Source organism: Aethalodelphis obliquidens, unplaced genomic scaffold (genome assembly GCF_003676395.1).
Source record: "Aethalodelphis obliquidens isolate GAN/ISIS:26980383/991018 unplaced genomic scaffold, ASM367639v1 scaffold26, whole genome shotgun sequence".
Classification (NCBI taxonomy): Eukaryota; Metazoa; Chordata; class Mammalia; order Artiodactyla; family Delphinidae; genus Aethalodelphis; species Aethalodelphis obliquidens.
This window is the reverse complement of record NW_020837970.1, coordinates 10,699,197-10,711,480: the sequence shown is the minus strand read 5'-3', so window position 1 is coordinate 10,711,480 and position 12,284 is coordinate 10,699,197. Positions and strand designations below refer to the sequence as shown.

The 12,284-nt window shown below is 38.1% G+C and overlaps 1 protein-coding gene across 4 annotated transcripts in view; it reads left to right on the top strand.

Moving 5' to 3' along the window:
* The window catches only part of HERC1 (HECT and RLD domain containing E3 ubiquitin protein ligase family member 1), a 215,740-nt gene that overhangs the window by 154,609 nt on the left and 48,847 nt on the right, over nucleotides 1–12,284 (top strand). For 3 of the 4 annotated variants that reach the window (XM_027123252.1, XM_027123251.1, XM_027123254.1), the window contains 10 exons: nucleotides 807–931; nucleotides 1,975–2,195; nucleotides 3,161–3,429; nucleotides 4,191–4,243; nucleotides 4,934–5,134; nucleotides 5,847–6,021; nucleotides 9,367–9,637; nucleotides 9,777–9,990; nucleotides 11,113–11,372; nucleotides 12,147–12,274. In XM_027123252.1, the coding sequence (XP_026979053.1) occupies nucleotides 807–931; nucleotides 1,975–2,195; nucleotides 3,161–3,429; nucleotides 4,191–4,243; nucleotides 4,934–5,134; nucleotides 5,847–6,021; nucleotides 9,367–9,637; nucleotides 9,777–9,990; nucleotides 11,113–11,372; nucleotides 12,147–12,274 (1,917 nt within the window). The remainder of the gene's footprint in view (nucleotides 1–806; nucleotides 932–1,974; nucleotides 2,196–3,160; nucleotides 3,430–4,190; nucleotides 4,244–4,933; nucleotides 5,135–5,846; nucleotides 6,022–9,366; nucleotides 9,638–9,776; nucleotides 9,991–11,112; nucleotides 11,373–12,146; nucleotides 12,275–12,284) is intronic. The other variant, XM_027123253.1, reaches the window with a different exon arrangement.

Sequence of the window (12,284 nt, the reverse complement as noted above, 5' to 3'; positions counted from 1 at the left end):
TCTTTAGTTTTTAATATCCAGTACAATACCCCCCTTTTTAAAGTTGTGAAATGAATTCTCTGATAATGCCTAGCCTAAAAAGAAATGTAATAAAATATTCTGTAATTCTTTCTAAAATCCTCCCCCTTCAGCACTTCTTATGACTTTAAATCTTCGTGTCATTTTAGCTCATGAAGTTATATGGGGGGGCTCTTGTCTTATATTAATATGCAGACTTTTTCTGACAAGCTTAATGAAAATTTTCATAACTTATTTTGAAATATCTGTTTTTCCAAGGCAAGGATTCCCAGTCGTTTCAATTTTTAAGTATTTAATCATTTAGGATTTAGTTAAGGCCATTGACCTCATTTGAATTTAAACTTGCATTAAGCGTAATTTCATTGTTGGTATATTTCAAAACCAGATAAAATTATTGCTCAGGGCAATATGACATATTTATAAGCCAGACACAAAAGATATGTTTCAAAACATATTTTGGGGCTTCCCTGGTGGCGCAGTGGTTGAGAGTCCGCCTGCTGATGCAGGGGACATGGGATTGTGCCCCGGTCCGGGAGGATCCCACATGCCGCGGAGCAGCTGGGCCCGTGAGCCATGGTCGCTGGGCCTGCGCGTCCGGAGCCTGTTCTCCGCAACGGGAGAAGCTGCAGCAGTGAGAGGCCCGCATGCCGCAAAACAGACAAACAAACAAACATATTTTGTTCTCGATAATATTTGGAGGAAAAAGTACTACAAGCAAGCTTGCACCTGTGCTTTCTGTTCATGATGATTTTTAAAAATGTGTGTTGCTTTCAAACTTGCTCTTTTAGCCCTGATAATCTGGATCATGTAGAGAATGCAGCTTCTGGAAGTGGACCACCCGCTAGGGGTCGCTCAGCAGTTACAAGAAGGCACAAGTTTGATTTAGCTGCTCGAACATTGCTAGCAAGAGCAGGTAAGTGTATGTTTCACATCCTTCTCTTGGTGAAAGTATTACATAGTTTGTTTATATTTTAAAGTAAATGTAAAAGCAACATTAAAGAAGATGTAAACTAATGATACTAAGTATTCAGTACCTCCACATTAAAAGTAACTATTTGCATATTACTTTCTATGCATTTATATAATTTTACATAATTTAAATCACAGCATACGTTCATAGATTTATTTTTAAGTTCCCTCTGGGTGAAGAAGGCTATACTGGTCACTTGTAAATATTGAGAAATTTCATAAATGCTCTCTCTGCCCTCAAAATACTTACAATTTAAGAAGTGAAGATGCATGTTTAAGGCATCACTGATGAGAAGGAGCTAGAAAGAGCACTGTGCCAAAGTAGGCACTGGCTTTTCTGATGTACTTTGTGAATTTTAGGGCTTCACTACTAGGTAAGGCCCAGATAAGCAAAGATATATTTTTTCATTACCTTAGTAAATATTTTTTTTCTTAGTAAATATTTTTAAGATTATGTTCTGGGCATGTGAAATTTAAATTATAGGGAATATATTTTCCAAACTAAAATCTAGAATATGTCATTTGTCAAAACAGAGTTTAATCTTTGAACTATTAAAACGTAAATAATGATTCAGTAATTTATGGAAACAGAAAAACTGAGACTGTCTTAGAACGTATAGGATGTGTATTTAATATTTAATGAAAGCGACTGACAAAAAAAAAAACTAAAAGGATAATAACAGCCCATATTTATTGAGTGTTCTTCTATGTAACAAACATTATGAAATATTTTACATAGATTATCTTATTTAAACCTGTCAGCAGCTCTGCAAGGGATGAATACTATTATCCCCATTTCACAGAAGAGGAATATATATATATATATATATATATATATGTTAGGTAAAGTTTTATGTCTGTGGTTTGGAATCCAATAAGTCAGCTGAGGTAGGCTCTCACCTGCATTGTATGGCAGTTAAGAACTGGCAAAATATTCAGAATTATTTTATACATGCAAATAAAATGCCTTTCTTGTTTTGTTCTGAGCGGGGTTATACCGCTCTGTGCAGGCCCATAGGAATCAAAGTCGGAGAGAAGGAATATCTTTGCAACAAGACCCAGGGGCATTGTATGACTTTAATTTAGATGAGGAATTGGAAATTGATCTTGATGATGAAGCGATGGAAGCTATGTTTGGACAAGACCTGACCAGTGACAACGATATTCTGGGAATGTGGATCCCAGAGGTACTGGATTGGCCTACCTGGGTGTGTGTGACTGCAGCGGGGGCTGCTCTGACTTATTTTCCTGCCCTCCTGTTCATACAGCTTACTAATAACAGCATTTCCTAGAGTTGTAACACTCGGAAAAGTCTGACATCTCATCCTAAAGTTTGGGGCTTTAACACTTGAGGTTACTTTGATACCTACAAACTAGTAAGAAAAAGTCTCTCTTGTTGCTTTCTCTGTGCGATTTTATTGCTTCTCTCCCCAGACTAGATGAATAGAGCCGTGCTGTGATAATTTGATTTCTGATATCAAAGATAGATTACAAAATAGGCATCAGGTCCCAGTCAGCTCTCCTGGGTGTTTAACATGGCTACTGTGCTTACCTTGCTATCTGAATGCATGCTCTTCTTCTTTATAGGTTCTATTTAATCACTGTAATGCCTCATTCTAGGAACCAGTGCCACCTAGATCTTGTAAATGCCTCCATCCAAGGGCAGGGTACATGATGGGTTTGTATGTTTACATTGTTTAGCATTACACTTTTTGTAGCAGGGAAAGTGAGAAGTTCACAGGTATAAGTTCTATAGGAAAGAGCATATACCATATTATGTTAATAAGATAAATGAATCCAAATGACTTCTTAGAAATTCAGAAAATAGATATGCGTGTTATGGTCAGATGAAAGTAGTTTTCATTGGAGGGATTTTAAATCATTTGAGATGGGGCAGATTGTCATTTTTATTAATAACTTTTTTCTCAGTAGGATAGTCAGTTACTTTTATTGTCACTTACTAGTGTGAGGAAGGGGCAAAGAACACCTTCAGACTGTGTGATCTGGATTTTAATTTGAAAGAACTTCGTTATATAGCCTTGATGAACATCTTGCAAATATTCCAGGATATGTAAACAAAGTTGTTAATTTAATATAATAAATGATGTTTTTTACCTCTTCTTAATTTTATGTTAACTTGACTAATAATTTGATATGAAATTATTTTGTGCAGCATGTTTGTGAGTCTGAAGACAGGGAAGAAGTGGTGGTATGTGAACTGTGTGAGTGCAGTGTTGTCAGCTTCAATCAGCACATGAAGAGAAATCACCCAGGCTGTGGGCGCAGTGCAAACCGCCAAGGCTATCGCAGCAACGGCTCCTATGTGGATGGCTGGTTCGGTGGTGAATGTGGGAGTGGAAATCCATACTACCTGCTGTGTGGCAGCTGCAGGGAAAAGTACTTAGCCCTGAAGACCAAATCCAAGGCAACAAGTTCTGAAAGGTACCTTGAAATTGGATAGATAACCATACCCTCTGATCGAAGTATATAAAGTATCTCTCATTAAGACATGGGAATTGTAGCTTTTTTATGTGAGGAGTAACCTTTAACCTTTCCTTTATAAAGACCTATGATTGCTGAATTGGGGACAAGGATGAGGGAGGTGGAAGAATTCAAGTTCCTGCCAGAGGTGGGAGCCTGTAGTCTGGGAACAGTGGTATGGCCTCAGGTTCTTCACCGGAGCTTGACTGTGTTAACCTTTAATTTGTTGTCCAGTTGTGAGTGGGACCCTTGCTTTAACCTTCAGGAGGCTTATGTTCAATTTTTTTCTTTGGTGTTTCTCACCATAGTTTTGACATCTTAAGGTCTTTTTTCTTGATGAAAAATATAGACTGTTTAGATTAAATGAGCTTCCATGAAAATATTACTTCTTTATACCCTTGAATAGCAACTGTTTGCTGTTGAGTAGGGTTTTTGCCCTTATTGTCAACTATTAAAGTCTTTAAGATGTTCTGGAATAGGTTTTGATTAAAAGCCTTATGTAGGTAACCTAGAAACCTCCCCAGTATTTTGGTAAAATAGTCATTGATTTTGTAAACACTTAATACCAATAGTTTTTATTACATTAGCCCATAACATGAAACACACTTTTTAAATTTTGTGTTGCTTTATTAATGACTTTTTAAAATGTCCTAATGACATAATTTGCACTTTGGGGCACTAACCGTTTTATATAAAAACAATGTTCTTCGTGTTTGGTGCAGGTACAAGGGACAAGCTCCAGATCTAATTGGCAAGCAGGACAGTGTGTATGAAGGTAGTTGTTGTGAGAGCTTCTTTATTTCACATGTATTTTTGTATGTACCTTCTGCTTAACATCTGTTACTAAAACTTACCTTCATGTGTTTGTTTGTATTTATGTACATGTTAACTTAAACTTCCCCCCAAAAGTTCAAGATAGTTTGGTAGCAACAGCCCTAGTTTTAAAAGTCAAAGGAAAAAGACCTGGGTCCTAATACTAGCTTTGCCACAGAATGTTAATTTCAGGTGGCATACATATTTTTTCAAAGTAGGGAAAGTATGTAGTACATTTTGAACTTCCATCCTAATTGAGGAAAGTAGAAGATAAAAAATTGAAGTGAGCATCAGTTTATCTGAAGCATTCATTTGTTTGAAGTAACTCATTTCCTAATGATTATGGACGGGGTCAAGAACTTTTTGTTGGCCCCATAACAGTATTTTTTATTAGTTGAAACGTCCATTACCAACTGTAACATGTGCTTTTGGTTTAAATGGATTTGACTGCTCTGCCTCCCTTTCCCTTAGTCTCACTCTAACTCAGGAGTGCAGTTTGGTTGGGTCACCAGGAGATGGTGCCGTAGTTCACTTTGTAGGCGCTCGGCTTTCAGTCCATCTGCATTTTAGACATATCTCACAATAACCATTGCCAGCAGAGTTATTTCATGTTTATATTCACATACCATACACTTCTTTATTTAAATTCCAGAAGACTGGGACATGTTGGATGTTGATGAAGAGGAAAAGCTAACGGGTGAAGAAGAGTTTGAATTACTCGCTGGACCACTTGGTTTAAACGACCGCCGCATTGTACCAGAACCAGTCCAGTTCCCTGACAGTGATCCGTTGGGAGCATCAGTAGCAATGGTAACAGCGACCAACAGTATGGAAGAAACTCTGATGCAAATAGGTAAACTTGAAATGCTGATTGGCATGGATTTTATAGAGGCTATATTAATTTGCTTCTTAGAAAAGTAAATAATAATAATAATAAGGTAAAGGTTAATAATAATAAGGGTTCAATATTTTCTATCCCATCAAGTATCTTTAGCCAGTTATTCTAATGTTTGAAGGTCTAGTATAATATTAAGTTTCTGATATTTCTTTTTATAAAATATTGAAGTGATAAAAAGAAAATTTATAAAATGTAGGGGGTTTTGTTTTAAACTTTGTGTTAAGAGAAACCTGGAAATGAATAAAAACCATTTTGCAGTATTTTTTAATTTCGGTGCGAGGGTATGGTAACTTTTTGCTGTATGGAATACTAAATAAAGAATTGGCGCAGTACTGGTGACTCAGCCCTTTATGTGTACTCAAAGCATATTTTAAAAACTATATCTTTACTATATTTGTTAATATCAGTAGAAGTGATACATGAGCAAAAATAAATAAAACCAAAAAAATTTAAGAATCATATTTTTCCTATAATAGATCATTGACTTAGAAATGTCCATTTTTCCCAAGCAATTTTCTGTATAACAAAGTTCCAGATGAGCAAAACACATTGATTTGCTTTATTTCCTGGTAGCCTAGAACCTAGGTAGAATGGAAAATTTTTTCAGTAGTCCGGCTATTTTTTTTCTTACCTTCTTATAAACTAAGCAAAATGTTATTTTTTTCAGGTTGCCATGGCTCTGTAGAAAAGAGTTCCTCCGGGAGAATAACATTAGGTGAACAGGCAGCTGCCTTAGCAAACCCTCATGACCGGGTGGTGGCTTTAAGGAGAGTGACTGCTGCTGCTCAGGTTCTTCTGGCCAGAACCATGGTCATGAGAGCTCTGTCTCTTCTCTCAGTCAGGTAAGTGTTATTTTGTGTCAAAAGATGTTAACTTAGTTTCTAGTATGTATTAGACAGGAGTCTGCTATTGTTTGGGAGGATAGAAGTTTTAGAAACTTGAATAGCTACTGTTGAATGAAAGAAGTTAGACATAGTCATCATTATTATTCATTCATTCATTAATTCAGTCAGTCAGTCAGTCATTCAGTTAATGCTTAGCTCTTATTAGGTAGAAAATATTGCGGTTATAGTAACTGAGTAAACTGAAAATTTTATTTTATTATCTGAAATGGGAAACCAAGGCTGTTGATCCATTTGGTGTAGGGTAAAACTAAAAGGTCGAGTGAGATTTTTGCAGAGTTTACCAACTGTGTAGCTAAGTCAGCCTGTATATTCCATCATGGAGACTCTTGCTATGCTCATACTGTGGAGCATAATGTTAAAAAAGGGAAGAGTGCCAAGAATACGTAAAAGACATCCATTTAGGAAATGATTAAGTAGGGGTATTTAACAGTAAATCACGAAGAAAGAAGGACCCTGAAAGAAGAACTCAAAGTTTAGATGAAGACTTCCCTGGTGGCACAGTGGTTAAGAATCCGCCTGCCAATGCAGGGGACATGGGTTCGAGCCCTGGTCCGGGAAGATCCCACATGCCGCGGAGCAACGAAGCCCGTGCGCCACAACTACTAAGCCTGCGCTCTAGAGCCCGTGAACCGCAACTACTGAGCCTGCACTCTAGAGCCCATGAACCACAACTACTGAGCCTGCTTTCTAGAGCCCGCAAGCCACAGCTACTGAAGCCTGCACACCTAGAGCCCATGCTCCGCAACACAAGAAACCACCGCAATGAGAAGCCCGTGCACCACAACGAAGAGTAGCCCCCGCTCGCCGCAACTAGAGAAAGCCTGAGCGCCACAACGAAGACCTAACACAGCCAAAAATAAATAAACAAATTTAAAAAAATGGATATTTAAAAAAATACTTAGATGAGACTGTATGGGGTTGGCTTAAGACTAGACAGTTTGAACTGTGGAAAATGAAGTTCAGAAACTGACTCACACTTGTAGATAAACATTTGATTTATGACAGTGCTTACATTACAGAGCAGTGAGGAAAGGATGGTCTTTTCCGTAACTTGGGCTAGGTCAGATGGTTTATTCACTTAAGGAAAAAAAATGAGTCTTGGCCCCAACCTCAAACTATATAAAGCAAGTATTTCCAAGTGGCTCTTAGGTCTAAATGTGAAATGTAAATCAATAAAGTTTCTATAAGACAACAGAGGAAGATTTTATTCTTGATATTGGAACAACCAGAGATTTCTTAAGCAAGTCACAGAAGACATTCACTTTAAGGAAAACAATTGATAAATTGGACTACATTAAAAAAGAACTTCTGTTTAGCAAGTCATTTAGGAAGTAAAAAGGCAAAAAAGTTAAAGGAAAAAAAAAAACACTGAATGGGAGATGATCTTAGTAATGCATATAACCAACAAAATATGTAAAGAATTCTTATAAACCAGTAAGAGAAAGACAGACAACCCAAAAGAAAAATGGACATAATAACAAAAGAGGCTCTCAAAGTGGCCAATAAACATGAACAATGAGATGTTCAGTCACATTAGTCTTCAGAGAAATGAAAATGAAAACCCCATGAGATACTACTACACACCCATCAGAATGGCTAAAATTTAAAAGACTGGGGGGAAAAAAGTGATCATGACGGTGTGGAACACTTAGAACTCTCATACACTGTTGGTGAGAAAAATAAATTGAGACAGTTACTTTGGAAGACTCTTTGATAGTACCAGCTAAAGGTGAATATTAGCATACTCTGTGACCCAGAAAAACACTTCTGGGTGTATATCCAACAGAAATGCTTACATATGTGCACCCAAAGACATAAGCAAGAACATTTATAGCAGTACTATTCATAATAGCCCCATGCTCTCATCTGTATGGATAAATGAATTGTGCTTAATTTCATTTATACGGGCATATCTTTTTTTATTGTGCTTCGCAGATATTACATTTTTTTTTTTACGAATTGAAGGTTTGTGGCAACCCTGTGTTGAGCAAGTCTATTGGCACCATTTTTCCAACAACATTTGCTCACTTCATGTCTCTATGTCACATTTTAGTAATTCTTGCAATATTTCAAGCTTTTCCATTATTATTTGTCATGGTGATCTGTGATCAGTGATCTTTGATGTTACTATTACAAAAAGATTTCTGACGGCTCAGATGATGGTTAACATTATTTTTAAATTACGGTATGTACATTGTTCTTTTTTAAAAAATAAGTTTATTTATTTTTGGCTGCGTTTGGTCTTCGTTGGCTGCGTGCGGGCTTTCTCTAGTTGCAGCGAGCGGGGGCTACTCTTCGTTGCGGTGCGCGAGCTTCTCCTTGCGGTGGCTTCTCGTTGCGGAGCACGGACTATAGGCTCGCGAGCTTCAGTAGTTGTGGCACACGGGCTCAGTAGTTGTGGCTCGCGGGCTCTAGAGCGCAAGCTCAGTAGTTGTGGCACAGGAGCTTAGTTGCTCCACGGCTTGTGGGATCTTCCCGGACCAGGGCTCAAATCCGTGTCCCCTGCATTGGCAGGTGGATTCTTAACCACTGCACCACCAGGGAAGTCCCTGTACATTGTTCTTTTAGGCTTAATGCTGTTGCACACTTAACAGACTACAGTGTAGTGTAAACGTGACTTTTATATGCACTGGGAAACCAAAAATACTTGTGTGACTTTCTTTATTGCAATATTCATTTTATTGTGATGGTCTGGAACTGAACCCGAACATCTCCACAGTATGCCTCTGTGTCAATGAAAAGGAATAACTGCTGCTGTAATGCAACAACGTGGATGAATCTTACAAGCATAATGCTGAGTAAAAGCAGCCAGACAGAAGAGAATACATACTTTATCATTCTATTTATATGAAGTTCAGAAACAGGCAAAACTGGTTTATGGCCTTAAAAAGTTGGAATAGTGGTTACTTTTGAAGGCCTAGAGACTGAGAAGGGCCCAAGCAGTCTTCTGGGGTATTGGTAATGTTCTGTTTCTTGATCTGGAAGGTGGTTACATAGGTTTGTTCAGTTTGTGAAAATTCATGATTTGTAAACATTTCTGTAAGTTATACTTTGGTAATTCAGGTATACTTAAGTATGTCCATATTTATTAAAATAAAAAAGTTTCAGAGCAGTTTCCAGCTTACATAATAGTTTTGGACATCTCTAAGGACTTGTATGACTAGTGATAGTGCAGCTTGCCTTTTATTTTGGTTGTTGGTGCTATGGATGATATGTGGGGCTCCAGATGGTCCCTTAAATTTATTTTCTTTATGCATCTAAAGTGTTTTCCTTTCCTGGCAGTGGTTCCAGTTGTAGCCTGGCTGCTGGTCTTGAATCTCTGGGACTTACCGATATCCGAACGTTGGTTCGATTAATGTGCTTGGCTGCAGCAGGGAGAGCTGGCCTCTCCACCAGCCCTTCTGCCATGGCAAGCACTTCAGAACGCTCACGAGGTGGGCACAGCAAGGCCAACAAGCCCATTTCTTGCCTGGCCTATCTGAGCACAGCAGTGGGATGTCTAGCATCAAACACTCCTAGTGCTGCAAAACTCCTGGTGCAGTTGTGTACACAGGTAGGATAGTTTTCAGTGCTTTTCTTATTGCATTGCTTATTTCCAGCCAATTCTTAAAGAACCTTTTGAGATAAAATCTTCTTTTTGTTCCAAAATTATATGTAAAGATTAAACCTGTTTGTTCTGATTGCCTCTTCAGAACTTGATTTCTGCTGCAACAGGGGTAAATCTTACCACGGTCGATGATCCAATTCAGCGAAAGTTTCTACCTAGCTTTCTCCGAGGAATTGCTGAAGAGAATAAGCTTGTAACCTCCCCAAATTTTGTTGTAACTCAGGCCCTTGTGGCATTACTAGCAGACAAAGGGGCCAAACTGAGACCTAATTATGATAAATCAGAAGTTGAAAAGAAAGGTAAGTTTCATACGATTTAAATATACAGTCTTTTAATCAATTTGATATGTTTTTAAAAATATGTTTTTGCATTGTTGTATGTGATGAATTACATAACATCATGTATACTTATTAAGTTAGATCATAAGAAAAGTGCATGGATACTTTTTCATTGTGCCTGGAAACAAATATTAGAAAATGTACCAAATAAGTCTTGGTTTGATTAGATTATTTTATTAGATTATGGTTTGGGTCACCATAGATAATAATCCTGGTAGGCTTCCTGAATATAATTTATATAAAGTAGTGCTATTTTTTTCTTTGTCTTAAGATGATACAATTTGAAGGGACTACTTAAACACAGTACTTACCCTTCTCTTCATCAGGACCATTTGGCCAAGAGAGATGGGCTTTTGGATCTATTAGTGCATTCCCTTGACTGGCTATTAAGATCACTTTTTTAAAAAATTTATTTATTTTTCATTTATTTATTTTTGGCTGGACTGGGTCTTCGTTGCTGTGCAGACTTTCTCTAGTTGCTGCACGCGGGGGCTACTCTTCGTTGCGGTGCACGGGCTTCTCATTGTGGTGGCTTCTCTTGTTGCAGAGCACGGTCTCTAGGTGCACGGCCTTCAGTAGTTGTGGCTCGCGGGCTCAGTAGTTGTGGCTCACGGGCTCTACAGCGCAAGCTCAGTAGTTGTGGCGCATGGACTTAGTTGCTCCATGGCATGTGGGATCTTCCCGGACCAGGGCTCGAACCCATATCCCCTGCATTGGCAGGCAGATTCTTAACCACTGCGCCACCAGGGAAGTCCCTAAGATCACTTTTGAAAAGCAAAAGCCAAACTCTTATTCTTCAGGGCATGCTTCCTCTGCCCTGGCTTTAAAATGATTTCTGCTGCCTTCTAAGTCGGTATATCCTTAGAGCAAAGACTATTGATTAGTGTATATAAATGTACATTTGCAGTGAATCAGATTTAATATAGAATTTGATGTGAGATAAATGCTTTATACCTTGTATGCATATCTTAGTGAAATGATTGCTTGAAAAAGTGCTAATTCTTAAAAGATAGTTTAACCCATTTTTGTTTGTTCACCACCAACCAGCTCTCACCTGGGCATCATTTCATTGTTTTGTTTAAGCAGGTTTAACTGCCCAATTGTATGCCCATCCTTCCTATGATCCTTCTGCTGTAGGCCCTCTGGAGCTGGCTAACGCCTTGGCAGCCTGCTGCCTCTCCTCCAGGCTATCCTCACAGCATAGGCAATGGGCTGCTCAACAGCTTGTGCGCACTCTTGCTGCACATGACCGCGACAACCAAACTACTCCACAGACACTCGCTGATATGGGAGGAGATCTCAGAAAATGCTCCTTTATCAAGTTGGAGGCTCATCAAAACAGAGTATGTATTTTGACCCCCAAGTGTGTCGATCACCTTATGTAAGATAAAATAGTTTCTCCTCTTCTCCAAGAGCTTAAAGTTCAGATCATGGGTGTGTGTCTCTCTTTCTGTCTCTCTCTTACATACCCACACACACACAAGCTAAATTATCAGTTATTTGTCTGGTAGGTAACCAACTCTCCTTTCTCTACATGTGTGTGTTGTATACTATATGATATAATATTATACAAATGGGAAAATCAGATGGGAGATGAGAAGAAAACCAAAGGTATAGCCTCACAAAAGATGAGGGTTTATACATGCAGGAAAAGAAGCAATTGGTCTCCCTGTTTTAGTTTAGTTTTTAGGAGCCCACTGGGCTCCTGAGCAGTGACAAGGGTAGTTTAGGAAATGAAGACTGACCCGTATTTTACCAATTTAATCATTTCTTAGTCTGTGTAATTAGTTTTATAGAACATGCTGAATATTTCCATTTTATTGAATTAAATAAATGTTTTTTAATTAAATAAGCATGTTTAGTAAAGATTGTGAACAGGTCTAAGGTAACTCAGATGAGTTTGGGCATAGTACTTCAAAGCTATACTTCAAATAGGTGTATATTTACAAGCCGGTTAGAAAAGAATGAAGACTATGCATGTTGTTTTATAACATGGATACTTTTCTTTTACAATTTCATGGTAGATTTTTTTTTTAATTTGATAGAACTCTTTCAAATTATAGAATCATTTGAATTAAAACTTGCTCAAATATTGCTGGACTTTTAATCTTTTCTAGGTAATGACTTGTGTTTGGTGTAATAAAAAAGGACTCTTGGCTACAAGTGGCAATGATGGCACCATCCGGGTGTGGAATGTCACCAAGAAGCAGTATTCACTGCAACAGACCTGTGTGTTCAACAGATTGTGAGTACTG